A 27,688-nucleotide genomic window follows, 5' to 3' on the forward strand; every position below is an offset into this window, starting at 1 on the left:
AGACCTGTAGGCTCATTCCACCCAATAGGGCGTGAAAACCTACCTCAATCTCTTAAGATAGTTCTTCACACCACAATAAGGTTTTGACAATTTTTAGAACCTACCTGGATGACCAGATTGATGGTTATGGTCAGCTTAGTATTTTGCCTTGTTGGTGTTTTTGCACCTATTTAGGCTCAGTAATGTTTCTGTAAGAGTAACATAAGCTATTGTGATGACGTATTATTCTATTAGGGGCTACGACTATTCAATTGCCCTCATCAATTCAAAGAAAACAAAAAAACTTACGTTTCAGCTGTGGTTTGCATGAACCATGTCATTGCAACTTCATTAAAAAATAAAATGAGCAGAATTGCTGACAGCATTCATATTTCACCTTAAAGTAAGTAGCGTGCTCGGTGGGCACCGCAGGGACTGGGGTGTTTTATCGATCCCTTTAACCACATTTTGGTTTAATGTTTGTAAGTTTCCTTTAAACTTTGTCCTTGGTTCTACAGCTGACCTGACTTAGGGGCTGTGTTTGCTTTATCCCTTATTTTGTTGAGTTAGTCTAATTGGTTGACTCAAAAGAGTTAAAGTAAGTACAAAAACAGAATTTGCTGGAAAAACTCAGCAGGTCTGGCAGCATCGGCGGAGAAGAAAAGAGTTGACGTTTCAAGTCCTCATGACCCTTCCAAAGATGCAGTAAGTTCAGAGAGAGACAGATTAGAATGGGTAAGAGGAGCAGAGAAATTGAGACGACTAATGTCACGCCGACAGTTCTCAATGAAAAGATCAAGAGAAGGTAAGAATCCAGAGGGAGGGGTCCAGGTGGAGGGAGAATATTGGAGGTGGGTAAAAGGATCCGTTGAACGGGGAGAGGACTCCTGCCCAAAGAAGTGAGCACGGAGACGAAGATGGCGGAAGAAGAGTTCAGGATCGTGCTGAGCCCGAAATTCATTGAGATGAGGGAGTAAGGGTATGAAACTAAGTCCTTTGCTGAGCACTGAACGTTCAGCATCGGAGAGGGGAAGGTCAGGGGGTATAGTGAATACACGGCCGGGGCTGGGATTGGAAGATGGGGTGGGGACAGAGGGACAAGCAGGGGTGGAGAGTCCTAGATGGGTGTTGGTGTCGATGAGATGTTGGAGCTTGCGTTCCTTAGCACTTGAGAGAAAGAGAAAAAGTTTCTTGTTGAGGTGTCGGAGGAGATGAAGAATAAAATGAAACTGGGGGCACGCGCAGCTTTGAAAAAGGGTGCGGCGGTGCTGCTGGAGGGAGAGGTCGAGTGTGTTCATATGGCGGCGCATGGCACTGAGTGTGGATCTCAGAATGCGACGGGAACAGCAGTCTGAGAAACGTTTTATGTCCCAGAGATACCTGTAATCCTGGGTGGGTTCAAAACAAGAAACCCTTTTGGAAGGGTCATGAGGACTCGAAACATCAACTCTTTTCTTCTCCGCCGATGCTGCCAGACCTGCTGAGTTTTTCCAGGTAATTCTGTTTTTGTTTTGGATTTCCAGCATCCACAGTGGTTTTTTGTTTTTATCTCTGAGTTAAAGTAAGTAGCCGTGTCATGTGCAGTGTGCTGATGACAGCAGGAGCTTTGCAATAAAGGCATTGCCTGAATATGTTTGGCAGCAGGAATAGATGCCTCCGTGTTAAAAAGCCGTTTTACCGTTGGTTAAGACTTCAAGATCTCTGACTAATGTGAGGCTCAGTTATCAGATGATCCATTGAAAATTCATCAGCAATTTGCAGCGGAGGGAAACTTTTTCATTGACTAGTTGTTTTCTTCTCAAACAGGGAGCTGCGTCGAAAGGTTATTATCTTGGCTTGTAAATTTGGCATCGCCCTCTGCCATGAGAAGGCTGTGTCGCTTCTTTCAGAATGGATGGCAAGCGATCATAACAGGTGCACATCTTAAAAACTGGGATTATCACCTTCGGTTTAAACAAATCTACGAATGCGCTTGCACGGAATGCCTACTCTTGTAAAGTATGACATGGCCAATCAAAAAGCACTTCTGTTTCAGCAGAAAATATCATTGAAATCATAATTGCATAAGAACAAGAGAAGTAGGGGGCAGGAGTAGGCCATTCGGCCCTTCGAACCTACTCATTCAATTAGATCATGATAACTCCATGGGCTGGATTTTACACAAACCCCCAACCCCCGCCGGGCTTGTTTTCAATTGGTGGGGTGGGGAGCATGTAAAATATGTCGGGTGGCTAGCCCAAAACCTTCCTGGCCAGCCCTGACCCAGTCCCCATAATACGGGGGAATGGGTAAGGCATCCACTAATTTGCTTGCCCTTAGGCCTATTGCGGGCCTTAAGTGGGCAATGATTGCCCACTTAAGGCCCTCAAACTGCCTCCACTGCCATAATATGCTGGGCATTGGAAGGCCAGTGAGAGTGGGCAGGCCATTTCTTAAACAATTTTATTTTAAAGGTGGGAAGGAGTGGGGGGGGGCGCATCATTCAGGGTGCTCTGTGTGCAGCAAGGGCACCCCCAGCCCCAAGATGTTACCCACCCACTTTGTGCCTCCCTGTCTGGTCTCCAAAACCTTCCATCCCACCCTCTCCCTAGGGTGCCCAATCCCTCCCACCCCCTGCCTTAAAGGCCTGGAACTTACCTGGGTCCGGTTGCCATGATCTTCTTCCCGGGAACTTCTTGCTGTCCCAGCAGCGCCCACTTAGAGTACTGGCGCTGCTAGGACCGCTGGCCAATCAGATTGTGCTGGCAGCTCTCGAGGGCGGGACTTCTTCCTTTTGAGGGGTGGAAGCCTGACCCTCAGCTTGTTTACCCTGTCAGCAGCGCGTTATCACTGCGGGGGAGTTGGGGGGGGCATTATTATTCCAACTGGGACAGTTGGAACACACTTTACTTCTGGGGGTGGAGGGTGGCCTGATCAGTGCGCACCCCTCTAAAATCCAGCCCCTGCTTTACTTTTGCTTGAAGTGGCTTTCTGCACTCCATGTTTCAGTCACTTTATGGAACAATGGGCTAACTTCAAAGAAAAAGCAGTGCAGGCAGTCTCAAAGGTATATTCCCTTGAAGGGGAAAGGTAGGACAACTAAATCCAGAGGGCCCTGGATGACGAGAGAGATAGAGATGAAGATGAAACGGAAGAAGTGCACGTATGACTGATGTCAGTTAGAAAATACAATGGAGAATCAGGCTCAGTATAGAAGGACCAGAGGACAAGTGAAAAAAACCAGTAAAAGCAAGGAGAGAGCATGAAAAGAGACTGGCAGCTAATATTAAAGGGAATCCCAAGGTCTTCTATAAGTATATAAATAATAAAAAGGTGGTAAACGAAAGAGTAGGGCCAATTGGGGATTTAAAAAAGGGGACTTGCATGTGGAGGCAGGACAAATAGTGGAGGTATTAAACAAATATTTTACACCTATCTTTACAAAGGAAGAAAATGCTACCTAGGTTGAGGTGAGAGAGGAGGTAATTGGTACATGAGAAGAATTTACAATTTAGAAGGAAGAGGTTTTAGAAAGTCTATCTTTACTTAAAATTGATAAGGTACCAGGACCGGATGAGCTGCATCCAAGGATACTGAGGGAAGTGAGAGTGGAAATTGCAGAAGCACTAGTGATAATCTTCCAGTCTTCCTTAGACACAGGGGTGGTGCCAGAGGACAGGAGAATAGCAAATGTTACACCCTTGTTCAAAAAGGGGTGCAAGGATAAAGCCTCAGTGGTAGGGAAACTTGGAAACTATAATTCAGGACAAAATCAGTACTCACTTAACCAAGTGTAGGATAATTAAGGAAAGCCAGCATGGATCCATTAATGGAAAACCATGTTTAACTGACTTGCTGGTGTTTTTTGAGGAGGTAACAGAGAAGGTTGATAAGGGCAATGCTTTTGATGTGGTGTATATGGATTTTCAAAAGGCATTTGGTACAGTGCCACACAACAGACTTGTAAGCAAAATTCTAGGTCATGGAATGAAAGGGAAAGTAGGCACCTGGGTAAGAAATTGGCTGAGTGACAGGAAACAGAGTAGTGATAAATGGTTGTTTTTCAGATTGGAGGAAGGTTTGTAGTAGAGTTCCCCAGGGGTCAGTGTTGGGACCCTTGCTCTTCCTGATATATATTAATGACCTAGACTGTGGTGTTCAGGGCATGATTTCAAAATTTGCAGATGATACAAAGATTGGAAACATTGTCAACTCTGATGAAGATAATCTTGAACTTCAGAAGGACATAGACATGTTGATGGATTGAGCAGACAAGTGACAGATGAAGTTCAATGTGGAGAAGTGTGAGGTGATTCATTTTGGCAGGAAGAATATGGAGAGATAGTATAAAATAAAGGGAGAAACTCTAAAGGAGGTGCAGAAACAGAGGGACTTCGGTGTATATGTACATAAGTCATTGAAGATGGCAGGGCATGTTGAGAAAGCAGTTAATAAAGCATACAGTATCTTAGGCTTTATTAATAGAGGCATTGAGCACAAGAGTAAGGAAGTCATGTTGAACTCGTATAAGACACTAGTTAGGCCTCATCTAGAGTACTACGCCCAATCCTGGGTGCCATACTTGGGGAAGGATGTGAAGGCACTGGAGAGAGTACGGAGGAGATTCTCAAGAATAATTCCAGGGATAAAGAACTGTAGAGCTATGAGGATAGATTGGGGAAATTGGGACTGTTTTCCTTGGAGAAAAGAAGGCTGAGAGGAGTCTTGATAGAGGTATTCAAGGTCCTGAGGACAGGGTAAGTAGTGAGAAACTGTTACCACCTAAAGGAGCATCAAGATCTAGAGGCCATCGATTCAAAATAATTGGCAAAAGGAGTAAAAGTGATGTGAGGAAATATTTTTTCACCCAGAGGGTGATTGGAGTCTGGAACGAATGTTTTGAGAGGATAGTGGAAGCAGGTTTGATCGAAGTGTTCAAAAAGGAATTGGATGGCTATCTGAAAAGAAAGAATGTGCAAGGTTATGGCGATAAGGCAGGGGAGTGGGATTAGATAGAATACGCTTTCAGAGAGCCAGTGCAGATTCAATGGGCCAAATAGCCTCCTTGTGCACTGTAAAGATTATGTGATCTGTCTATTATTAATTATGCAGGACTTATTGATGCCAGGAAATATGCTAGAAACTGGTTGAAGGATGTTAAAGACATTGGACTGGATTTTCGTGGAGTCATGGAGATGCCACAAACCTTTAAAAATGGCCCACTCCCAGTGGCCCCTCATACTCCCCACCCACTCCCAGTGGCCCATATACTTCCCACCCACTTCCAGTGGCCCCTCATAATCCCCACCCACTCCCAGTGGCCCCTCATACTCCCCACCCACTTCCAGTGGCCCCTCATACCCTCCATGGCAACTCATAAGACTTCCATGCACCCAATATACACTCTGCACAGAAAAAATGAACCCTATGGTAACAAGGGCATGCATGGAAAAGCTTTAAAGAAAAGCCATTCATAACTTTTAAAAAAATCACCCCGACCTTTAAAATATCAGTAGCTGAAACTATAAGCACTTGACACCAAAAGAGGAGCGTGCCTTTCAACAGTGTAAATTGGAAATTCAGATATGTTCTGCCCAAAAAGTTAGCACCATTAAAATAAATGGTCAAGAAATTGTCACCAGTGTATGCCTGTCATTGGTTTCTCCATTGGCAGAGTAGACTCAATAAAATTTAAACCGATTACATAAAAGCACGTTTTGAAATCAACATTACCATTTGTTGACCAAGGCATTTGTGAGAGTCGCATTGGATATTGTTGCTCATACAGGGTTTCAGTCAAATTTACTTTCACTCAATTGTCCTCCAGTGCCTCTGTCAGCAATTTTGTGCCCAATAACTTTCCATCGTTTTGAACAGAAAATCATTAAGGAATAACCCTCTGGGTAGGACATGTGTAGGCAAGCTTTTGGCATAGTTCTAATTAGAAATACTTTTTTGAAGCAACAAAGAAGCAGTTGACTTTTATCTTTATTTTGTTTTGATTTCTGTAATCCTAATATTGTGGGGGGTATAATGTCCGTGTCTTACAAACTGCATCACTGCCATCGTTTGCTTCAAGTTTCTGCCACGTGTAGCCATCTCAGATTGATCTCATTGGGACAGTGGTAGGAACATTGTAATTGACTTTGGACTGGAATCAAGGAATATGAAGCTAGTGCAGAAATGTGGCTCAAGATATTGGCTGGGATCTTTGACCTCTTGATAATCGGAGACCGGACATACCCCCCAAGATGTGCTATGGGGCCCCTTGAAAGTCCTAACACGCTGACTCTGGGAATTGCCTGGGAAGTTTGAACTTCCAGTGGGTAATTCCCCTTCTCTACAGCACCCTCTGAAAAAGTCTCCAACTCTGAGTTGGAGTCGGAGACTTCGGACAGTTTCGACGAACTTACCTGGATAGTTACCCAGGAAATGTTAGACAGATTAAATCCTAGTCTAACACCCTGGGCAACTATACAACTGACCGACCTCCTGACATCCCCAGCCGACCCGACCTAACTAGCCCCTGACTTTCCCTCCCCCCAAGACCTGACCTGTCTCGCCCCTGACTTCCCCCATAACCCGTGATTTCCTCCTGATCTCCCTCTCTCAGCAGGCGACTTTCCCTGACCCAAACCTATCCACCACCCTACCCGCTTATCCACCATACCCCTTCGCCCGCTGTACTCCCCTCACCCACCATGCTCCATTACTCACCTTACTCCCCTTACCCACCCTTACAGACTTACCTTCTCTCTGTAGGTTTTCAAAGAAGCCATGGGACATTTAAACTCTTTACGTACTAGAATACGGCAGCTAGTGCCTTAAAAAGGGGACGCAGATTCTTTCCGCTGCTCTCTCTGAAGTTTCCTGCGCTGGCTGAGTTTTGCAGGATCCTCCAATAGAAGATTGCCCTGAGAATCGGAGGAAGCTAAGCGTGTATTTTTTTGTCTGTTCAGGGTAGGAAATAGGGATTCTGACCTCGAATGGAAGCTTTGGGCTATTACATTGAACATGATACCGTAAAATACCAATACTTTGTATTTGTGCATTTCAGAATACCACCAAATGTTAGAGACATTGCCTATTGTACTGGGATTTCCCTCATGGATGACAATGTCTGGGAATTCATCTTCAGCAAATACCAATTCTCAACTGCGGTTTCAGAGAAGAAAATTCTACTGGAGGCTTTAGCATGCAGCAAAAATACATTTTTGCTGAACAGGTTAATCAGTCACTAAACCGTTAAAACAAAAAGGTCTTTTATCTTTTTAAAAAATGAAAATATTTTAAGTACCAATAGAACTCATTTCTCTTTTCAGGCTTCTTAATCTGTCACTGAACTCCCAATTGGTTCCTGACCAGAATACCATAGATGTTATAATTCATGTGGCTAAGTATCCAAATGGACGTGATTTAGCCTGGAAATTTTTCCGGGATAAATGGGCCGTTTTTAATTCAAGGTAAACAAAGAAACATTTTTCAATGGAATGAGCAAATATATCATCTTGTTTTGAAAATGGAGTCGAAATAAAAATGCCAGATTTAGGAAGTGAGCATACGTCATTAAGAATGCTTTATAATGTTTTTAACAGATATGGAGAAGCTTTGTTTATGAACTCCAGACTCATCAAAGGTGTGACAGAGTTCCTGAGCACCGAAGCTGAACTAAAGGAGGTAAATGTTCCAACGCACATGAGGTTTTACCTGTTAGGACGTGATTCAAGTTATCACTCTTAAGAATTATAACATTCAAAAAAAGAACGTGCCCTTTAAAGATAAGCTGAAATTAAAAACTCGCCTTTACACTATTTCTATTGATCCCGAGCTTCAGCAATAAATTGCCTCGTGTCATTTATTTTAGAGTAATTCATACAATACACCAGAGGAGGAAAATCTTTCAAACAAAGAAGTTGGGACTGAAATTCATTTAGGCCATTTTTGAGCCTTAAGTGGTGTGGTGACTGAGGGTATAGCCCCTCATGCAGTCTATCAGGGGTCACGTGATGTTCTGTTAAGGCTCTGATCAGGGAAACCTAAGCACGGGCAATCTGGAGGGTGGGGGGAGGTGGGGGGGTGGAGCTTCCTGACGTGTGACACCTGAAAAGCTTTCTGTAATAATGTTTAGCTGTTTGTTGTTGAAAACTGTCCGCTCCGCCAAGTCATTACAAGTGAATGCCACATTTTCTAACCGAGGGGCTCAAGGCTGGTCCAAGATTAGGCCTCAGGCCTCATTGACACTATTTCGATGAGCCATCTGCCGTGCCTTCATGGGCAGCTCGGCTATTTTAAGAAAACTAATATTGTTGTAACTCAATGTATTACCACGCTGCTTGTGTCATCGGTTGTGGCCGGATCAAAGTCCCAGCAGAGGAGGTGCAGTGGTAAAGGGGAGGAAAGGTGATGGTAAAAAGGGGGTGAATGGGATACTATGGAGATTTTTTTTATTCGTTCATGGGATGTGAGCGTCGCTGGCTAGGCGGAGCATTTATTGCCCATCCCTAATTGCCCTTGCTCTTAGGGCATTTTTAAGAGTCAAACACATTGATGTAGGTCTGGAGTCACATGTAGGCCAGACCAGGTAAGGACAGCAGATTTCCTTCCCTAAAGGACATTAATGAACCAGATGGTTTTTTTACAACAATTGACAATGGTTTCATGGTCATCATTAGACTCTTAGGGAAAATTTTCCCCCTGTTGGGGTGGGGGGATGTGCGGGGGCAGGAGCGAACTCGATCAGTGCCCCCCGATCGGGGCCGCAACGCCATTTTATGTGGGCGGGCCAATTAAGGCCCGTCCAGTACGTGCACGGAAGAGTGCAGAAATCTCCCTGGAGCACAGAGGTGCCTCAGGGAGATCAGTTTGACATTTAAAACCTTGAAATAAAATATTTAAAAACTTTTAAAACATGTCCCCTCATGTGTCACATGAACTGGGACATGTCAAAGAATTATTTTTATTGAATTTTAAAACCCTTCATGAAACCTCATCCTGCTTTTAAGGTTGGACGGGCAGCTCGTTTGACTGCTTTAATTAGTTCTTAACAGGAAGTCTAAATGATGTCAGGATGCCTGCCTGACATTACCATGTGTTGGTGAGTGGGCTTGCTGACCAGAGAATTCAGCTCTAAATTCCAGATATTTATTAAATGCAAATTCCACTATCTGCTGTGTTGGGATTTGAACCCAGGCCTCCAGAGGATTACCCTGAGCCTCTGGATTGCTAGTCTAGTGACAATACCACGACACTACCTTCCCCTTTGGGGATTTTTCTTGCTCCACAGCAACAGTTATCACATTTGACAAAAAACCTGTCTATCCCTGAGGAATTGTTAGCAGGCCCAGCACCAGCCTCTGCACACCTCTATTCAATTTCCTTAACATAACGCGGTTGTTGCAAGCTTTGGGGAGCTAACAGGAGCTCCTAAATTATGGCCTGAACCAATATCATGTGAGAGTTCTTTTATGTGTACTTTGGGTTCAGGACTTTGGGCCTTGAAACTGGGCCTTCTGGTCCCATAAAATGGGTGGGCAAGATCCGATTTCTGCCCCGTTGACTTCTTCAAACAATTCCTAATTACGAATTTAACTTTTGGATTTGCAAGATCAAGGCAGATCTGTAGTTAAAAAGATTTGTCAAGAACACATTGTAATAATAACATAATTACCACCAATAATTTCAAGCTTAAAATGACATATATTTTGTAAATAAATAATATTTTCTCCTCAAATTTTATTTTCTGCCAAGGCTTCACATGGAATATACAGGAAAGAATTGCATGTATCACTATTCTAGCGTTACCAATCATTGGCCAAAGAGTGACAAACTTAAACATTCTGTGGGATTGATTGTTATAACCATGTGAGGCATCATATTGGAGGTTGTATATTCTGGGCAACTCTTAGCCTCCTGCGACCCTGTGAAATGTTAAATGGAGTTCCTGATTGGTCAAAAATACCACAATGATTTATAGCAGATTTAGTAGTGTAACGCGTTTTGAAATGTCAAAGTAAAGTAGCAATATTCCCTTACCAACAGCAGAGTCTTCAGCAATAAATAACTCCCTTATTGTGATTAAAATCCCAGGGGTTCCACCTCAACATTTAATTAAACAAAAGGCAGTTATTGACTCATTAAAACTTAAAAGTTTTGACTTATTTTAAGAATCGATCTTAGCAGAATTATATTGTGAAGCAGTACTACCACAAAAAAGCTGCACAATTTTAAGATTCAGCTATTTAAGATGAATTTTTAAAATCCGTCTTGAATTGTGTAAGATTTTGGAATCCGCTCCTTGGCCTATGAAAACTTTGAAGTGTATTGTATCATGTATGTTTATTTAGACTGATGCACATGAAAACTTTTAAGCTTTAATAATGTGTAACCAGTAAAAGACCATCTGGCAAATGGTACCAAAAAATGGTCCTTTTATCAAAAGAAACTGAGGCACTTAACAAAATAAAAGCTTAGAAATTCTATGGGGAACTTCACAGTTTTTTAATATTTCATTTGCTTTAACCGTAATCTGCCATTTGATTTTGCTGATCTGTTCTTTTGTGATAAAGGTGACTGCGTAATGTGCCCACATTGTAAATTTGATCAAGTTGGAGTAGAGGTCTTTCAGAATGATTAATGTAATTCAGATATTTCATGCAATTGATCCATTGTTGCTTCTTAGTCGATGGAGCATATCAATTTGACAAGATTCCAAACAGTTAAAACAAATTGAATTAAGAAGTAGCCACACCAGTTGATCGAAATGACCTCGTGGTGACGTTTATGACAGGAATGAGAGAACTACTGAAATTCCTGTTCCCTTCCCATACTGCCTGTTTTTTAAAAGGCAGATGTGTGTGTTTCTTAACCCCTGAATGTGCTGACAATTTGAACGACCAGCGGCAAGCTTTTTGTGGGTTCAAACGAAGAGGATTATTTATTTATCCATTCACCCTGAAAGTATAAACATTATATTACTCTCACACGCACGCGCACGCTCGAGGAAAAATGCAGTTAAAGAGAATAATGCACCTCTACAAATTATAAACAGAAGAATAGTTCACAATTGATGTGTTTGACTCATTTTGAGGAAAAAGCATGCGTTACGGGCCCAGAGAAGAAGGTATTTTCACTCCTGAAAGCTAGTCTAGGTGGATTCAATAGCCAGAGTTGTATATCAGAACTGTTGCAGGATTCCCTTGAAGAGATGGATTTTCAGCATGCCATGAAGTTAGTTACTTGTAAGGTGAAATTTTCCCTGAATTGCGCTAAATGCGGTGGTGGGTGTGATAAAAGGCTCTTTTTCCACCAGCTGCAAGGGTGGATTTTTGCACGGTATCATCCGCTTCCTATCTCACTAATTATTCAGCCACAGGAAATACGCTGTATCACTGGTGAGCGGCCTCTGAATCAGCTGCCATGCTGTTACCTCACCATTTCCTCACTCCAGGTGCCATATTCAAACTGCAGCCGCACACACAGTTCTCAATGCTTACAGCCCAGTGCTGCTACAGTGAAGACATGGCCCTGAAAGCCAAGAAGAGTTCGGCGACCTGACACTAGAATGCTTTTCTGTATCCCTGCTCTGGCTGTAGGAGGTCCAGCAATCTCACCACTCTGGCTTGGGAGGCGGGGTGGCAGTGGTGGTCAGTACCAATGACGCACAGAAGAGGTCGGCTATCCAGTGCAGAAAGAGGATAAATGATCTTAGCTGCGCTGGCAGGGTAAGGCAACCATATCATCACCCTAAACTCACGCACTTACAAGCCCCTCAGACATTCACTGGCATCTCACTCACTGCCAGCTCACCACTCACTCTCCCAACCCACCCTCACATTTCCATCTGGCCTCATCTCCTCTGGAGACTGCCCCCTTAGCCCTCACCATCTTGAGGCCACTTGCACAGATCAACATGTGCCCCCCACACACACCCTGGGTTACACCCCTTCCCCAAGCAAGGCCAGCTCTGCAGGCATTGAAAAGCCACCCCTGCCTTACCGCTATTCTGGTAGGTAGAGACCTGCCCGTGAGCTCCCCTAAAAGTGATGTGGTGCTGCCTGTGAAGCCTGGCGCTGATGACTGCGAGTGCTGCCCGAAGCAAGGTTGATAAACAAACCTCGAAGTCCCGAGTGAAGTGCAGGTTGCCAGCTGCATGTCGTTTATGTACAATTATGAAACACTTTGGCGTGCAGTCACACCGACGTGAGCTCGTGATCTGGCATGGGGGGCTGATTCTAGTGAGCAGGGCTTATAATGAGATGCTAAAGTATTGAAATTAGGTCCCTGACGTGTGGTGGCGGGAAATGTGACCTGCCATTGACGGGTGGAGTGGGCGATCGCAAACTGGTTTTACGATGATGTGAAACCGATTTTTGCGATCTCCCGATATTTTTCTGCAAATGGGAGGGGAAAATCCCAGCCGTAGTCTCATTACCTGAAGGTCACTTCTCTGTACAAGTGGACTTGAAAAGGAACAGGCATGGCGATCTTACAGTGGGCAGAATTTTCCCCTCGGCGTGCGGGGGCAGGACCCACTCGCCGATGTGTAAAATGACGCGTGGTGACATTGGGCGAGCGTCCCGATGTCACCGCGTGCCATTGCGATATTTCGTTGGGAGGGTGCGCGATGATATCCGATGCACGCCCGCCGTTAATTAACCGGTCACTTAAGGCCCTTGAGGTGCCAATTGACGGCGATTTTTCCGGCATCCTTGGATCTTCAGGTTGTCACACGAGCACAACGGGCGGGTAGGACACACTTCTATAAACCTCATCCACGGGCAGGATAAGAGGGCTCAGTGGGGTCGCGAGTGCGCTCTGTCAAATATTTATTTTTCAAAGTTACTCATACTTGCCTGAGTGATCTGTAATACTTCAAAACGCATCCCAGCTGCTTGGACTGGACTCACAACCTTCAGGTCAGCACTCTGCAGTGAAGAATCTTTTTTGGGCCTGCAGGTTTCAGGAAGCCTTTCCCCAACCTGGGAATGGGAGTTGAACTCTCCACTGGAGGCACCTCCTCTGAGGAGGAAGGGAGGGCTAGAAGGAGGAGGAGGCCAGGAGTGCACATTCAGCCTCCAGGGGAGCCATCTTTGGGAGGACAGGCGCAGGTACAAGGGGCACAGGGCCATGGGGTAGTCCAAGGCGGAAGGGGCCGCAGAAGACACCACTATCCTGCTGCCAGGGTATACAGGCGGTGAAGCAGCTACCTCAATATGTCTGAGGTGCAGTGTCAAAGGAGGCTCCGTCTCTCAAGGGAGACAGTCAACTATATCTGTCAGATAATTGGGCCTGAGATCTCCCCTAACTGTGTGGGTGGACACCCCATGCCAGTGGCTCTAAAGTTCACAGCTGCCCTCAACTTCTATGCCTCTGGCTCCTTCCAGGGGTTGGTGGGTGATCTTTGCGGTGTCTCCCAATCAGCTGTCCACACTTGTGTCAAGCAGGTTACAGACGCCTCTGTTCAGGTGTGCATTGACCTTCATCCACTACCATTGGGACCAGGCAAACCAGACACAGCGAGCCAGAGGCTTCACGGCCATTGCTGTCTTCCCCCGTGTCCAGGGTGCTATAGACTGTACACATGTGGCCATCAAGACACCAGCAGGTGAGCCCGGTGCCTTTGTCAACAGGAAGGGCTTCCACTCCATGAACGTGCAGATAGTGTGTGATCACAGGATGCTGATTCTACAAGTCTGTGCAAGGTACCCAGGCAGCTCTCACGGCGCCTACATCCTCAGACACTCCCAGGTGCCGGGGCTCTTCAGTGCTCCGGCTCGGCTGGATGGTTGGCTGCTGGGTGACAAGGGCTATCCCCTTAGAAGGTGGCTCATGATGCCTCTCCGCCATCCAAGAACAGAAGCTGAGCAGCGGTACAATAGGAGCCACGGCACCACAAGGGCTGTGGTGGAGAGAACTATTGGTCTTCTCAAAATGCGCTTCTGATGCCTGTACCGCTCAGGTGGCGCACTCCAGTACCCCCCAGATCGTGTCTCGGTGATAGTGGTTGCATGCTGCGCTCTCCACAATCTTGTGCTGGAAAGGGGGGATGCAGTGGACGATGAAGATGTCGACGCAGTGGCTGTGGCTGCACATGATGAGTCCAGCAGTGAGTCCGAGGATGATCATGCACAGGGAAATGCTGAGGGGGTAGACGCTGACCCAGGCATACTGCAGGGAGGCAGGGACACTTGGGAGGCTTTAATCCAACGAACCTTCAGCTAGCACACCACAGATGGATCTCCAGGATGAGCCTGGGCTGCAGGCTCCATACTCAATGCCTGAGTGCAAAATCTGCCTGGATAGGAACCTTAACTAAGGACCTTGTCAATAAAGCTGAATGTCCCACAAATCACTCATAACATTATTGGTAACCATCCACCTGCAGAAGAAAAGAGGCACCCTCAGCCATGGTGACAGGTCTGAATTTAATATTACAACCAAAAGAACTTAAGAAAACAAAATGACAAAGGTGTTAAACATCACAACAGCTCATAAAGACCTAATTGCGGGCCAACACAAGAGCATCAGTGATAAACCCGTGGTGTGCCTAAGGTGCCTTATGTTTACGTTTCTGGGTGCTGCGTCTTGGTGCTGCCCCCTCACTGGGAGTGGGTTGTGAAACAGCCTGCTCACTGTGCTGTCCTGTTGGCCTCGATGACCTTGGCAGCCGCCCTCTGGCCTGTGGAGCCTGTGCTGGCCCCGCCTGGGAGAGAGCTCCCAGTTCCACAGCTGACATCTCCCCAGTCGTCGCAACCTCATCGGATGCAACGGTCACTGGGAGAGGGGCTGCCCTCATCCGGAGCGTCCTGAGAGGAGCCCGCAGAGACAACAGGCAGCTGCTGCGCTGACGTGAGGTCGCATTGGACCTCCCTGCTCACCATGGATGGATGGGCATCGAGCTGGGAAACTTGGTTCCTGACCATCTCCCACACTGGCACTGACCAGCTGAGGCCAATGCTGATGTGAGGACTTGCTTTTCCGAGTGCATCCTCAGGAAGCCCTATTGGTCTACTGGAGGAGCCTCTCCTCAAGAGTCGCCACTCTCTCCATGGAGGACGCATGACGCTCGGCCATGATGCTCATTGCTTCGGCGATCGTCCACGTAGACTCCTCCACCACGGACACCAGGCCAAGCGTAGCCTCATGAATCTCCACCAGATGCTCCCACACACCCAGCTGTATTTCCTGTGTTTGCTGCATTGCAGACGACTCCAGAGGCACATCATCAGACACCAACTGAGCATGTGCCTGGTCCCCTGCAGTCCCCCGACTGCTGGCACCATTGGCACTCTCTGTCTCTGCCAGCTCCTCCAGAGACTGTTAAGTGCCCTCACCGCTGTACCCTGGGACACTAGCCAATGTTCTAATTCCCACCGAGGTGCTAGTATCTGCGCTGGTGCCTGGCAGAGATGGTGTGACGCTGGTGAGACTTCAGGACCCTCAGGTGTGAGAGGGGGCCTCTGCTGCTCCTCCTCCTGTCTGTGCTCCGATGATGCTGAAAGGAAGAACAAGGACATTGGATCAGTTAACATGGAGACAATGACAATGTGCATCCCTGTCCCCCAGATCATTATGCGCTCATCCTTACATTAGCAATGGTCAAGCCATGTTGCAAACTTCAATCACTGAACATTCAGCAATGTCATGGTTTTTGGGAGAACAATGGTGACCTCAGTGCTGGGCAAACATACCTGGCCGTGGCACCCCGGCCTCACCGACACCGGTGGACCTGGGCGCATGGCGCCTCTCCTGATCTAGGGCCTCCTGCTTGAACTGGCTAAGCTACGCCACCTGGGCCGGCCCTCCGCCAGTCCTCACCCGCTCAGCAGCATTATGTGCATTCTTCTCCTGAAAAGGAGAGACGAGCATTGATTAGCACTAATTGTACCTGGATTCTCTTTGCGGACGGCCCACCTCAACCAGAGTGGGACATTGCAGGGCTCCAGTGCCCCACTGCTGCTGAACACCCGCACAAAGGTGCTAGGCCTGTCCCGCACCCCACCACCCCCCTCCTTGGTCATATCCTGCCTACACCGCATTAGGCACCACACAGTCTAACCTTCCATAGCAAGGAGGTGCAAGCGAGTATTCTTCCGCAGCTGAGGCCATTCAGCTGTAGCTCCATTGACATGCTTGGAGTTGGGCCTCTGAAGCTTTTCTGCCCACTCAAGCAACGCAAAAGCATGAATATGCCACCAAGCACCCCAGAACTCCTCACCCCTTGGGCGCAGACTGTAAATTAATATGCATTTTAGGGGGGTGCAGAACAATTGGTTGACTGGGCAAGTTTAGAATAACTTTGCAAAAGGCGGCCATGGCGCAGTCACTGGTGGAGGCACTCAGAGCCCTTTGCATTTTCTATATTAAAATTTCGACCAGTATCCCTCATGGTTCAAGCTAACAGCGCAGCCTTGCAGTGTGGGTTAGGAGAATGTCTGTGCCTGAGCTGAGAGCACAGCATGAAGTCCAGTGGGCAAAGCTGCCACCAATCAGTCAAATGGAGCGGGACGGAGGTGGCTGGGGTTTTGGACAGTCATGGTGCGCACTACACACCGGCCATCCAAGTGGTGGCTTGCTCTCTCAGGCATGCGTTAAAGGGATTTCAGTCTTAACCAAGAGAGGTTCTTAGGACACCTCTGCTAACCCACGTGTCTCTCTCTCTTTGATCCTGTAGGAGGGGAACATCAGGACCATGGAGCCTGGTAATTTAGCGGTACGCCTCATGGCTTACAGGAAGAAGAAGAAAAGAGCAGCGCAGGCCCCTGGCTTGGCAAAGAGAGGAGCATCTCCCTGAAGATGAAGGGGAGGCAGGGCCTGTTCCACACGCAGTTGAAGATCCACAGAGAGCTGCTGCTCGTAGGCACTTCGCTGACCTAGGGTCTGTAGACGGCGCCTGTCAGTCCTGCAGACGACTGAGAACCAGTGTCACCAAAGACTGCACATGTGTAGGGAAGTGGTTGGTCACATATGCCACGTGCTGCAGGATTTGGCACCACGGGAACATGGAGGGCATCGACTGCCACTGGCCGTGAAAGTGACAGCAGCGCTGAATTTTAACGCCAATGGCTTCTTCCAGGGCTCCACAGGTGACCTGTGTGGGATCTCACAAGCCTCCACACACAAGTGTATCCAGGAGGACACAGGCACCATCTTCACGAAGGCACAGAACTTTGTGCATTTCAACTGGTATCAAGGAAACCTGCAAGCAAGCGCATTGCGGTTTGCACAGATCTCAGGTTTTCCACAGGTGCAGGGTGCCATCAACTGCACTCATGTGGCACTTAGATCTCTGTGGCAACAAGCAGTCAACTACATGAACTGAAAGGGCTTCAACTTGCTGAATGTTCAGCTGGTCTGCGACCACCGCAAATGCATCCTACAGGTCTGCGCACGATTCCCAGGGAGTGACCACAACTCCCACACCCTTAACAGGTCTCGGATCCCTGACATCTTCCAGGGTCCACAGAGGCTGCAGGGATGGCTCCTCGGGGACCAGGGCTACCCACAGAGGACATGGCTGATTACGCCTGTGTGGCGGCCTCAGACTGCAGCAGAGTGACAGTATAACGAGGTTCAAGCCGTGACCTACACTCAGGAAGCCCTCATAGCTGCAAGATTTGTTGAGGATGATGACGAGATGCAACGAGGACAGTCCTGACATCCTCACCTTGAATCTGTGAATGTTTGACTCCTGTGTGGCTAATGGCAGCGCACTAGGCCTCACTACTCAGGCTCATATCATGGAGACGCAGCGGAGGCCCTAATAGTCACTAGATTCCAGGAGGATGATGATGACGTGGAGTGAGGACACTCCATAGGTCTTCACATAGCCTCTGTGAATGTCTGACTCCTGTCTGGCTGAGGGCAACTCGCTTGCGCTCTGTGATCAGGGTCATATCATGGAGGCGTAGCCATGAAACTTTAAATATACCTGATCCTTTGTCAACTGTTAGTACCTGTCCCCTTCAGGACCACAGCGTCACCGGACACAGATGCTGAAGAGATGGGGGGCCAGCCCTACCTCAAAGGTGCTGAGAGCACACAGAATGAGACACCTGCCCATGACATTCTGGCAGCGATGACCAGCACCATCAAGATGCAGGCATCACGAATGTGTCCAGTGAGTGTGAAGCTGGACCAACACTTTGATCTGAAGGTTACACACTGCACATGGAAGAGGTCATGTACTGAGACACCTGCCTTTATCTTGTGCAGGAACCAGGGTTTCACATCTGAGTGACACGAGCACTGCTCATCATAAGAAGGAGCCATAGGCAGGGAAGCATTCTTGGGAGTTTATTTACAGTGGTGAACATTGTGTTATTATGTTATGTTACAGCGCTCTGCTCCCAGGTCACATAATTGGGGCTTTTGTGCCATTGTCTATTTATGCAGGTGCACTGGGCCCACCCTGGGCCTGCCCTTGGCCCAAAGATCTTCAAAACGCCGGATTGTGTGCGTGTTACACCCAATTTGTGAAATGAAATGGGCAGTTTTTAAAAAATTCATTGATGGGATGTGGACTTCGCTGACTGGGCCAACATTTATTGCCCATCCTTAATGGATCTTCCCAAAGGCAATTAGGGATGGGCAACGCATGCTGGTCTAGTCAGCGACGCCCACATTCCAGCACTGACTAAAACAACAATGAACTGGGCAAACCCATTGCATGGATCATGAAGAAGGCAGTTTGACTGCTCATTTCATGAAATGACCAGTGCTCTGTACGAGTTTTAAAATCTAATTTGTGGAATTGTTGTCCAAGCCTGTTGAATGTACAAGTTTAACATCATGTATTAACTTGTTCAATAACAGCATGAACATTGTAAATTTGTGAAAGCAAGTTTGTCAACAAAGGCACAAATGGTGGTTGGTGGAAGGTGTAGAATTTAATATACGTTAAATGTAAGATCAAAGTTGCCAGATGAGTTCCTCAACAGAATCTCGACAGCCAGTGAGGACGAAGAATGGAAAAGACGTCTTGAGGAGAACATGGAAAATCCTGATCCTGAACTGACCCCTGGACCATCCTCCGTGGACAACCCTAAGCTGGCCCCAGAATCATCCACCATAGACGATTCTGAGACAGCCCCTGGACCATCCAACATGAAAGATCCTGAGTGAGTCCCAGAACCATCCACCGTAGATGATCCTGAGTTGGCCCCGGACCACTCAACGTGAACAACCCTGAGCCAGCCCCCGAATCATTCAACATGGACTTTCCTGAGACATCCCCAGGACCATCCCCCATTATTGACCCTGAGCAGGCCTCTGGATCATCTACTTTGATGACCCTAATTCTGATGAAGAACTTCATTCTGCCCGATGTGCAAGGAAGGTGACACACCAGGCATTACACAGAAGCCAAGCAGATGGTGGCACGTAGCACTGGGTCACTTCAGGCTGTTGGTGTTGGAGACAATGTGGCTGTCCCAGTGTCAACATTTGATTGCAGCAAAGGTAACTCACCAAATGTTATAGGTGTGGTGCTGGCAGCAGTTGGGACTGGCTACACTGTTGGAACAGCTAAGGGGATTGCAAAAGGAAAACTTGTCAGGAATCAGTTTGAATTTGTGCAGTACTGTGGACTGAGTGCAGAAGACATTCCACCAGAACAACCCAGCCTTGGTGAGATTGTACTAGCTCAAAGTGTCTGTGGTGGACAAGACCTCCAGAGATATTACTACAGGAATAACTGATTATCAAGGCAATGTTCCTGCTTGAAAGCAGGTCTCTGCTTCAGCAGTGCCTGTCACAGCCACAAGTCATGTGAGAACATTGACCAGTGCTGACACTGCCAGCATATTAAATATGCATGAGTTGTATTTATGCTGTGTTTGTAAACATTGATGTATAAGCTATCTGAATGGTTTGGGTGTGATCCTGAATGAAATATAACAGAACATAAACCAATGAATTTGAAATGTTTGGATGTCACAACGAATCTGAAATGTACATTGAATAAAGGCACATTGTGCATGTATGAATTGTTTCTTTACTTGTTTTTGCTGTATTGTAATAATTGATGAATACATCTGAATGGTTTGGATATAATGTTGGATGAAACATAAGAGGACAGTAAACAGAGTTAAGCAGATTATACATTTGTGAATTAAATTTTATTTTTCATTCATAACGGTCGGCCATTTCATGAACTGGGCAAGTTTTCCAATGCCCATTTCATGAACTGGATGGTCAAACTGCCAGTTTCATGACCTGTGCAGGTAGAAATGGACTATTTGACTGGCCATTTCATGAAATGGTCAGTTTCACAAATTGGGTGTGACACATGCACCGCCCACTCCCGAGCCACACAGGCATTGAAGCTCTCGAGGCCTGATGGGACTTGGAGTTCCCGGTGCTGATAAGTCTCTTGACAGTGTGCAGGCTTTCATCCTGGGGTCTGAAAAAGACCCTTTCAGGTCAGGAAACCTCTTCCGGATGCAGTCAGCATATGGGTATTGACACTTTTTACTCTGGAAGGGTGTCCATTTGTCCTTTTGAGACAGTGTGTCGTTTAAATCCACAGACCAAGTCCGGTGTCTCTCAGTGGACCTCTTTTGCAGCATTCTTATGTCCATTTTTAAAAGAAAAGTTAGTTCCAGAAGATTCCAAACTGATTACAGTTCATGTCTTAAAAGTTATGGATAGGACTTGCCTCTAATATGCATGACACAAAAACTATTCTTAATTGGCATTACAACAGAAAGCAACCGTTTATTGTAATGCTTCAGCCCCAACTCCAGAAACACCAAAAGGGGGGGTCATTTTCAGTTGCCACCAGCTAACTGCCTCATCTGTAGTTGATAATCAGGGCATCTCACCTGCCCCATTGGTACAGTTCTGAAGCAAGCCTGGAAATGGGTAGCCAGCCAGCCCACATGCCCTGGGGGGGAGGAGCAGTACTGTCTACAAATACATATTGAGGTGCTACTTAAGTTGCAAGACAGCGTTTGCAGTTTTCAGATACAGATGGACAGAGTGTGCCATGTTATTTGTACCAGGTGGTGAGCAGACTAACCATAGCCCTTAAAAGGATTGCTTAGGAAAAAGCTGCAGAGGGGGCCACGCATTCGCAACCTGCATTCAAATGAGTCCCGAACCTGAAAGTGGTGCGGGGCGCCCAACGCTAGCTTTGGGCAAACAGCACAGCCATTCCTGCCAGCTTTGTGCCCATTTCAGATGGAGGTCTAAACCCACCCCCCCCACCAACCCCCCTCCCCACTTCTGTTTTGTTTTACAGTTATTCACGGGCTGGATTTTCAACCAGGCATTGGGAACTGAAAATGGGGCCTGGTTCTGGGTCCCAGCCCTGTTTGGTGTGTTTCAGACATGCCCCCTGGGACATTCAATTCGCAGTCAATTAAAGGCGGGCGAGTGGGCTAGCTGTCCATTCAGGGATAGCAGGCTGGCTCCTGATGCTGCAGAGGCAATGGAAGGCCCTCTGGCACTCAAAAGATTGGCAGCCCCACCAGCCAAGGTGGGAGCTACTGATCTGAAGATGGCGAGAGGGAGAAGGCCCAGGTGATTCAATGTTTTAAAATGGCCACAGCTGCCTGACCGTGAATCTAGAGAGGCAGCCTTTCCAGGGGTGGCCAGTGGCTGCAGCGGTGGCCCAGCAGCTGTTTTGGGGTACCTGAGGGGTGTTCTCTTGTGTGATTCATGGGGCCTCCCCTTCCCCCAACCTTACTTCCCACCATGTTGACCTAAAATGATCTAGGCTGACGCGTTGCCAACTCAAAATCCCAGTGGGCACGGTAATTGGCCAGAATTCCCACCGGGGAATGACGGGCAGCTGATCTGACCCCCTACTGCCCTCACTGGAAATGGCTGTGGGGGTGGGTGGGAATCATGGTGGCGAATGAGCACAGGGGTCCGGCAGTGCAAAGCTGCCCCGCCCACCTGCCTCCAACCCGGAACCCCCACTAATTAAAAAACCCCAGCCCATAACTCGCATAAATCCAGCTCAAAATAACTTTGCAAGATATAAACAAAGTGGCAAGTAAGATGACAGGTACTTTTCATTTAATGTGTCCGATCCGTAAAAGACATCATCGCAAGCTGGGCGATTCTACTGCACAGCAAGCATTTTCCAATTTCAATCTACTTATAAAATGCTTTCTGTTTTACAGCTGAAGGCGTTTATAAAGAAAGTCGGAGAGGGAACAGACGCCTCGTTCGCACAAGCCATTGAAATTGTGGAAGCAAATGTTCGATGGCACGGTCTCCTTGAAGATGAGCTGTTTCAATGGCTCAGGAAATCCCTGAACAGTTAGTTTGTAACACTTCTACATATTGAAAACATGAAGTACTTTGATGCATTTGTATTCTTTAAAAATTCTCGACTTTTGTGAGAAAGGGGAAGAAGACCCGCACTGCAGATTTTGCACTGGTTATTTTTCTGCAGATTATACCATTCCTTCCTAGAGGCGGGGGAAGGATTGGGGGGGAAAAAAAAAATCTGCTTTAAAAATTAGACGTGGCTTCATGGGACAAAGAATGTTTTTACAACTAGTGCATGTTATTAACAGTCAGTGAAAAAAGGTATGAATTGAGATGTATTCTATGCATGATTATTTTATCCCTTCTGTATTCTAGCATGCTAGCTTTCAAAATTTTAAATTTTGTGTATTTGCAAATGCTCTTGTACCGACAAATGGTAATCTTATGCAAATGTTTTAAAGCACAATGACTGTTATGGACAATCAATGTGGAAAATTGGACACTGGAATCAATTTTTTCAACCTACAGAAATACACACACGTGCTTGAAACCATGATAATTGGAAGTTCAACCCAATTTTTCTTTCAAACATAAGTACAATTCGAGAAGCAATCCACAGAACGCTGACAGATAAAAAGAATTTTAATTTAGCCCATTTCATGTTATTAATATTGTAGATTTTCTAAATGAAAACCTATAGCATATGTATTTTAAATAAAACTACGGCATTTTAAGTCAAATAAAATTTTGTACAGTAACCTAACACGTGATGGTTTTAAGTTTATTTAAGATGCTTTTTTCCACTGCACCGCCCTTCATGCTGGTTTAAGTTTCCTCACAAAAATGCCTGCTTTCACAGCTTCTCTCAATTCACCATTACTTATGTGTAAACACTGACAATGAGTATAAACATGTCATTGACCCCATTCTAGCCTCAGGCCAATCATGTTTTTGCTCAATGTTTGTACCTGTAAACTCCTAGATAGAATTATTGGATAGTAAGGTGGGGTGGGAATAAAAAAAAAATATAGCTGAAAATGCTGCAAATCTGAAGGGGAAAAAGCAAAGTGTTAGAAAAACTAACAGCAGGTCTGTCAGCATCTAAAAAGAGAAAGGACAAGCTAACATAACATTTCGGGTGTAAACCTTTCATTAAATCACAGTGAAATTCCTTGCCAGTTGTCTTGCTGAAGCAAGGGATGCTGAAATCATTCACCAGGCTTAAAATCAGCTAGCTCACATTACTACCAACAGGTAGATACTGCTCATTTATTGGGTGTGATGTGTGTGCAATGCTGACAAATTTAGGAGTGAGCCAGCTCTCTCCAGATCTGTGCGTGCGTTTGCAGCATTGCTATGTTTTGTCAGGCAACACGACCCACTCAGCAAGATAGGATTTTTTTTAAAAACCTTCCTGTGTAGCTAGGGGAAACAAATGGCTCTACAGTCGTCAAGCTCATCTTACCCCTACCCCATCGCTCACTGTCGCCTGCTCCAGCTCCTCTCCTGGGGCTTAACTGCCAGCGAGGCAAGTGGCCCGACATTTGGCATCTTCAATCCATGAGCCCCCTGTGGATGCACAAGGCAGTGACAGCTCATGCAGAGCATGCTAATCAGGCCCATGGCCTAACTTCAAACCTGCCTCAGGCCTGCGCAGCACCAAGAATGGACCTGAAAACAGGCCCAGGCGAATTACCACCCCAAACTATTGAGCCATCCTGGCCTGTGAAACTCACTGAATAAATTTGCTGAAGCTTTGGTTACACGTTATACTGACAGAACTAAAGTGGCATTTTGATGAAAGTGGAATGCGTGGCAAGAGCTATGTAATATTGTCAAATTAGATTCATTTTCTGGCATCAAAGAGCAGTGGAAAACGAGCAAATTGTGTTTCCTTTGTAACGATTGATATTATTCAACTTCATGCACCACTTTGAATGTGAAGAGGAAAAACAATTGAGAACCCCCCTAGATAATTTAATACAGAGAAAATGAGTTTTGTCAATTCGTTTTGACATTATGCTCGGTTATTTCTTTTGAAAAACAGAAATAATGGGCTGAGTTTTCCTGCCCCATTAAGAAAAGATTGGAGGTGGGGGGGTTACTGTGCGGGATGGCTTCTGGACAAATTCCCACCTTCGGGGGGGCGGGGGGGTCTTTCCTTGGGGTGGGCTGGGGCCATGCAGGCTTCGCTGCCTACTCCACAGAGGCACACGGCCAATTAGGGTCAATTAATTTTGCAATCCAGCTCTGGTGTTTTGCCAACATCAGAGCAGCGATGCCCCCACCCCCACTACCTCGTTTCCCCCCCCCCCCCCCCCCGACCCCCCAAGCCTCTGTACGTGGAGGCTGATAGGTCATTGGTGGCAGCATCCCGGCAGCAGGATGGAGGGGAGGCCATTGATTATCCTTTAAATCCCCCTCTCCTGGAACCACAGTGATTATTGAACCACCACCATGGCAGTAGCCCATCATGTGGACTGGGTTCGCACCTCCACAGTGATAGCCTGGCTGCTGTGGCCACATTTACTTTGAACAATTTTAGAAGCTTAAAGAGGGCATCTCTTTAAGGACAAGGGCAGCAGATACATGGGAACGCCACCTGGAAGCTCCCCTCAAAACCACTCACCATCCTGGCTTGGAAATATATCGTCGTTCCTTCACTGTCGCTGGGTCAGAATCCTGGAACTCCCTCCCTAACAGCACTGTGGGTGTACCTACACCACAGGCACTGCAGCGGTTCAAGAAGGCGGCTCACCACCACGTTCTCAAGGGCTATTAGGGATGGGCAATAAATGCTGGCCTTGCCAGTGATGCCCACATCCCGTAAATTAATAAAAACAAATCTCCATCTTGAGGCATCGCCAATCTTTCTCGGTGGGTGTACCAGCCTCCCAGGGTCTTTTTGTCCGTACAGCCTGTCCACGGCCCCCAGTTGGATAGGGCCCTGGGAGCCAGCCTGTTAATTGACCATCTCCGGGAAAATGGTGCAGGTGGTTGGGACTCGGACATTAATAGAGTTGAAACCTCCAGTATGTCCCGACGTCAAGGTCCTGACACCCGCTGGGAAATTCAACCCAATATCTTTTCATTGTTTTCCCAACACACAAGACAGTATGGAACTTTCTGTGCTTTATTCATTTATAGGGATAATAAATAAATCAAGTAAATTAAGTAAACTTAAGATTGAATTTAACTTCAGCAGCAATCATTCGCTAGGTTCTGATGCCACTTGGTATTTGAAGGTTACTGGTAAAGCTATACTTACTATCATATAGTTTAAATCTAGATCAATATTGCACAAAGAATGTAAACAATCTGTTGATTAATAAGCTAAAACAACTGGTCTCCTGGGAGCTGTGAAACAAAGAGCAAATTAACATTTTAATTGCTATGTTGCTGTGAATTCCCAGCATTGTATTGCTCTCTATTATGCCATGGTCAACATTATGGACTAAAGGGTATCCTAATCAGTTACAAATGCACAAAAACAGTTGAAAAGCAAATATCTTAGGAGGAACATTGACTCTAGGTGGCCTTCAAAGTTGCCTTGAAGGAGATGATAAAAAGACAGATAAAAATTTGCATTTTAAATTAAATATACGTTGACTACAATTGTTGGGGTAGTGTGGTGGGTGTATAACAGGCAGCCGATGTGTTCCTGTCCGTTTTGAACCCCAATTTCAACCTTGAAGATTAAGGTGAGGACACAAGTTTGAGGATATTCAATTTAATTCCAGCTTAATTGTTCTGAGCACCGCATACACCTGAATCCTGAGAAAGGTATGTATAATCTTCTGTGGCGTTACATTGGGTAGGGAGGAGGTGATGGGTGGAGGGGGGTGCTAGGGAAGCGGGGTGGGGTGGGGGGTTGGAGTTTAGACAGATTTAGTCTCCACATGAAGCGGAGTTGGGGGAAGAGGTATAATCAGACCAAGGTAGATGTAATTTAGTCCCCATTCTTAAATCATACATTTTGATGGAACATTTTGATCTTGAATTGACTTGAAAGATAAGAAACAGTTTAGTTTATTACAAAATAGTAAAACTTATAGCAGTTTAAGAAGTAGAACTGCTTAGTTCCTATGAACTAGGAACCTATGCAGTTGGAGACACAAATTGAGGCCTAATTACAGTAAGATGAATGCCCATTTTAAATGTGAACATTGCCATTTATAATGGGAGAAGTTGCCACAGAGGCGCAGCCAAACATCGGATTTTTAATATATTACTGGGCAATGTTCTGTGGCACATGGAGAGTCAAGACCAAGCAACAGGTTTTAATTCAGAATTGGTTTCTGGTGGGAAATCGCTCTAAGTTGATTTCTCACTTGACTAAAATGAGTATAACAGCCAGGTCTCATTTAGATCCCACCTCCCACCTCGAATGGGCCTGACGAGGGTTAGGAGCTGTGGCCGACAGATAAAGATCATGCACCCCTTACCCAAAGGGAAAAACCAGTAAAACTTGGAAACGAAGGGCACCAGTAAAGCTTGTCTGAACTGGTCTTGTGTACCTTAAAATGGAGCTCCAGCATTGCTGATTTTTACTGGGATTTGAAAATTTTGAACTGGTTTTTCCAGATGTTTCAGGAGGGTCCCGCGGGAGGGAAGAGGTGGAGTTTGTGAAGCTGCGACTTTCCTTATGGGGATTGGACGAGCACTCCTGCTGATCCTGGCCTTGTAAGGGAACGTTTCAGACTTGGGGGAAAGGCCTCTTCTGCCGTTAGGCCAGATGCAGACCTGCTTCTGCCCAGAGGGAAAGCTGCAGCCTCCCTAATCAGGCTTTGGTTAAAACTGCAACAGGGTCCCACCACAAAATAGGACCCTGATTTCTATAAAATCAGAAGACTCCCATCTGTTTTAGGTGGCACCCCATCAGCCCGCAAAATCCTGTAGTTAGCATCACAGTCAGAAATGGCTGGGACGTGAGCAGTAATATGTTGCTTGCTTTTAACTTCCCATCTTGAATAACAGCTAATGCCTCCAGGTTGATCTGTTTTGTTTATGGGCCTGCTTGATTGAATATTTCCAAGTATGCTTTAAAAGGGTGCAAATCCTGTCTTCACTAATTCTAGCAAAAATAAAATGAGCGAGTTCAACATAGGATTTCAATTGTTGTGATCGCAATAACCTTTTCACTATGATAAACATTGGGGAGGATTTTTCCTTCGTCGGTTAGGGCTCGGCGGGGCCGGATGGGGGTGGTCAGTGGTCACAATTGGGGTCGGACCGCGATTTCACGCTGGCGGGTCAGTTGAAGCCCGCCCAGTATGAAACGCGCGCTGCAGCGCTGCCTGTGTGATGGGGGGAGGAGGACGAGACCACAAGTTCATGCATGCACTGTGGGTGCGCACTAGAAAAGCTCTCCGAGGCACAGAGCTGCCTCTGTCACATGAGCAGAGACATATTGTAAATTAGGATGAAATTTTAATTTTTAAAATTTTTTAATGATGGATCAAAACCGTGGATGAGGTTTCGCAAAAAATGCAAAGGCCGCCTGGCTTTT

General features: G+C 46.3%; 1 protein-coding gene across 1 annotated transcript in view; it reads left to right on the forward strand.

Annotated features, from left to right (window-relative positions):
* The window catches only part of LOC144696527 (thyrotropin-releasing hormone-degrading ectoenzyme-like), a 140,905-nt gene extending 118,106 nt beyond the window's left edge, over positions 1 to 22,799 (forward strand). Inside the window, exons 15-19 of the mRNA XM_078567921.1 lie at positions 1,786 to 1,893; positions 7,016 to 7,183; positions 7,281 to 7,421; positions 7,554 to 7,635; positions 22,089 to 22,799. Coding sequence (XP_078424047.1) covers positions 1,786 to 1,893; positions 7,016 to 7,183; positions 7,281 to 7,421; positions 7,554 to 7,635; positions 22,089 to 22,232 — 643 coding nt within the window. The 3' untranslated portion in view covers positions 22,233 to 22,799. The remainder of the gene's footprint in view (positions 1 to 1,785; positions 1,894 to 7,015; positions 7,184 to 7,280; positions 7,422 to 7,553; positions 7,636 to 22,088) is intronic.
* The last annotated feature ends 4,889 nt before the right edge of the window (positions 22,800 to 27,688 follow it).

The sequence above is a fragment of the Cetorhinus maximus genome, chromosome 22 (genome assembly GCF_964194155.1).
Source record: "Cetorhinus maximus chromosome 22, sCetMax3.hap1.1, whole genome shotgun sequence".
Lineage (NCBI taxonomy): Eukaryota > Metazoa > Chordata > Chondrichthyes > Lamniformes > Cetorhinidae > Cetorhinus > Cetorhinus maximus.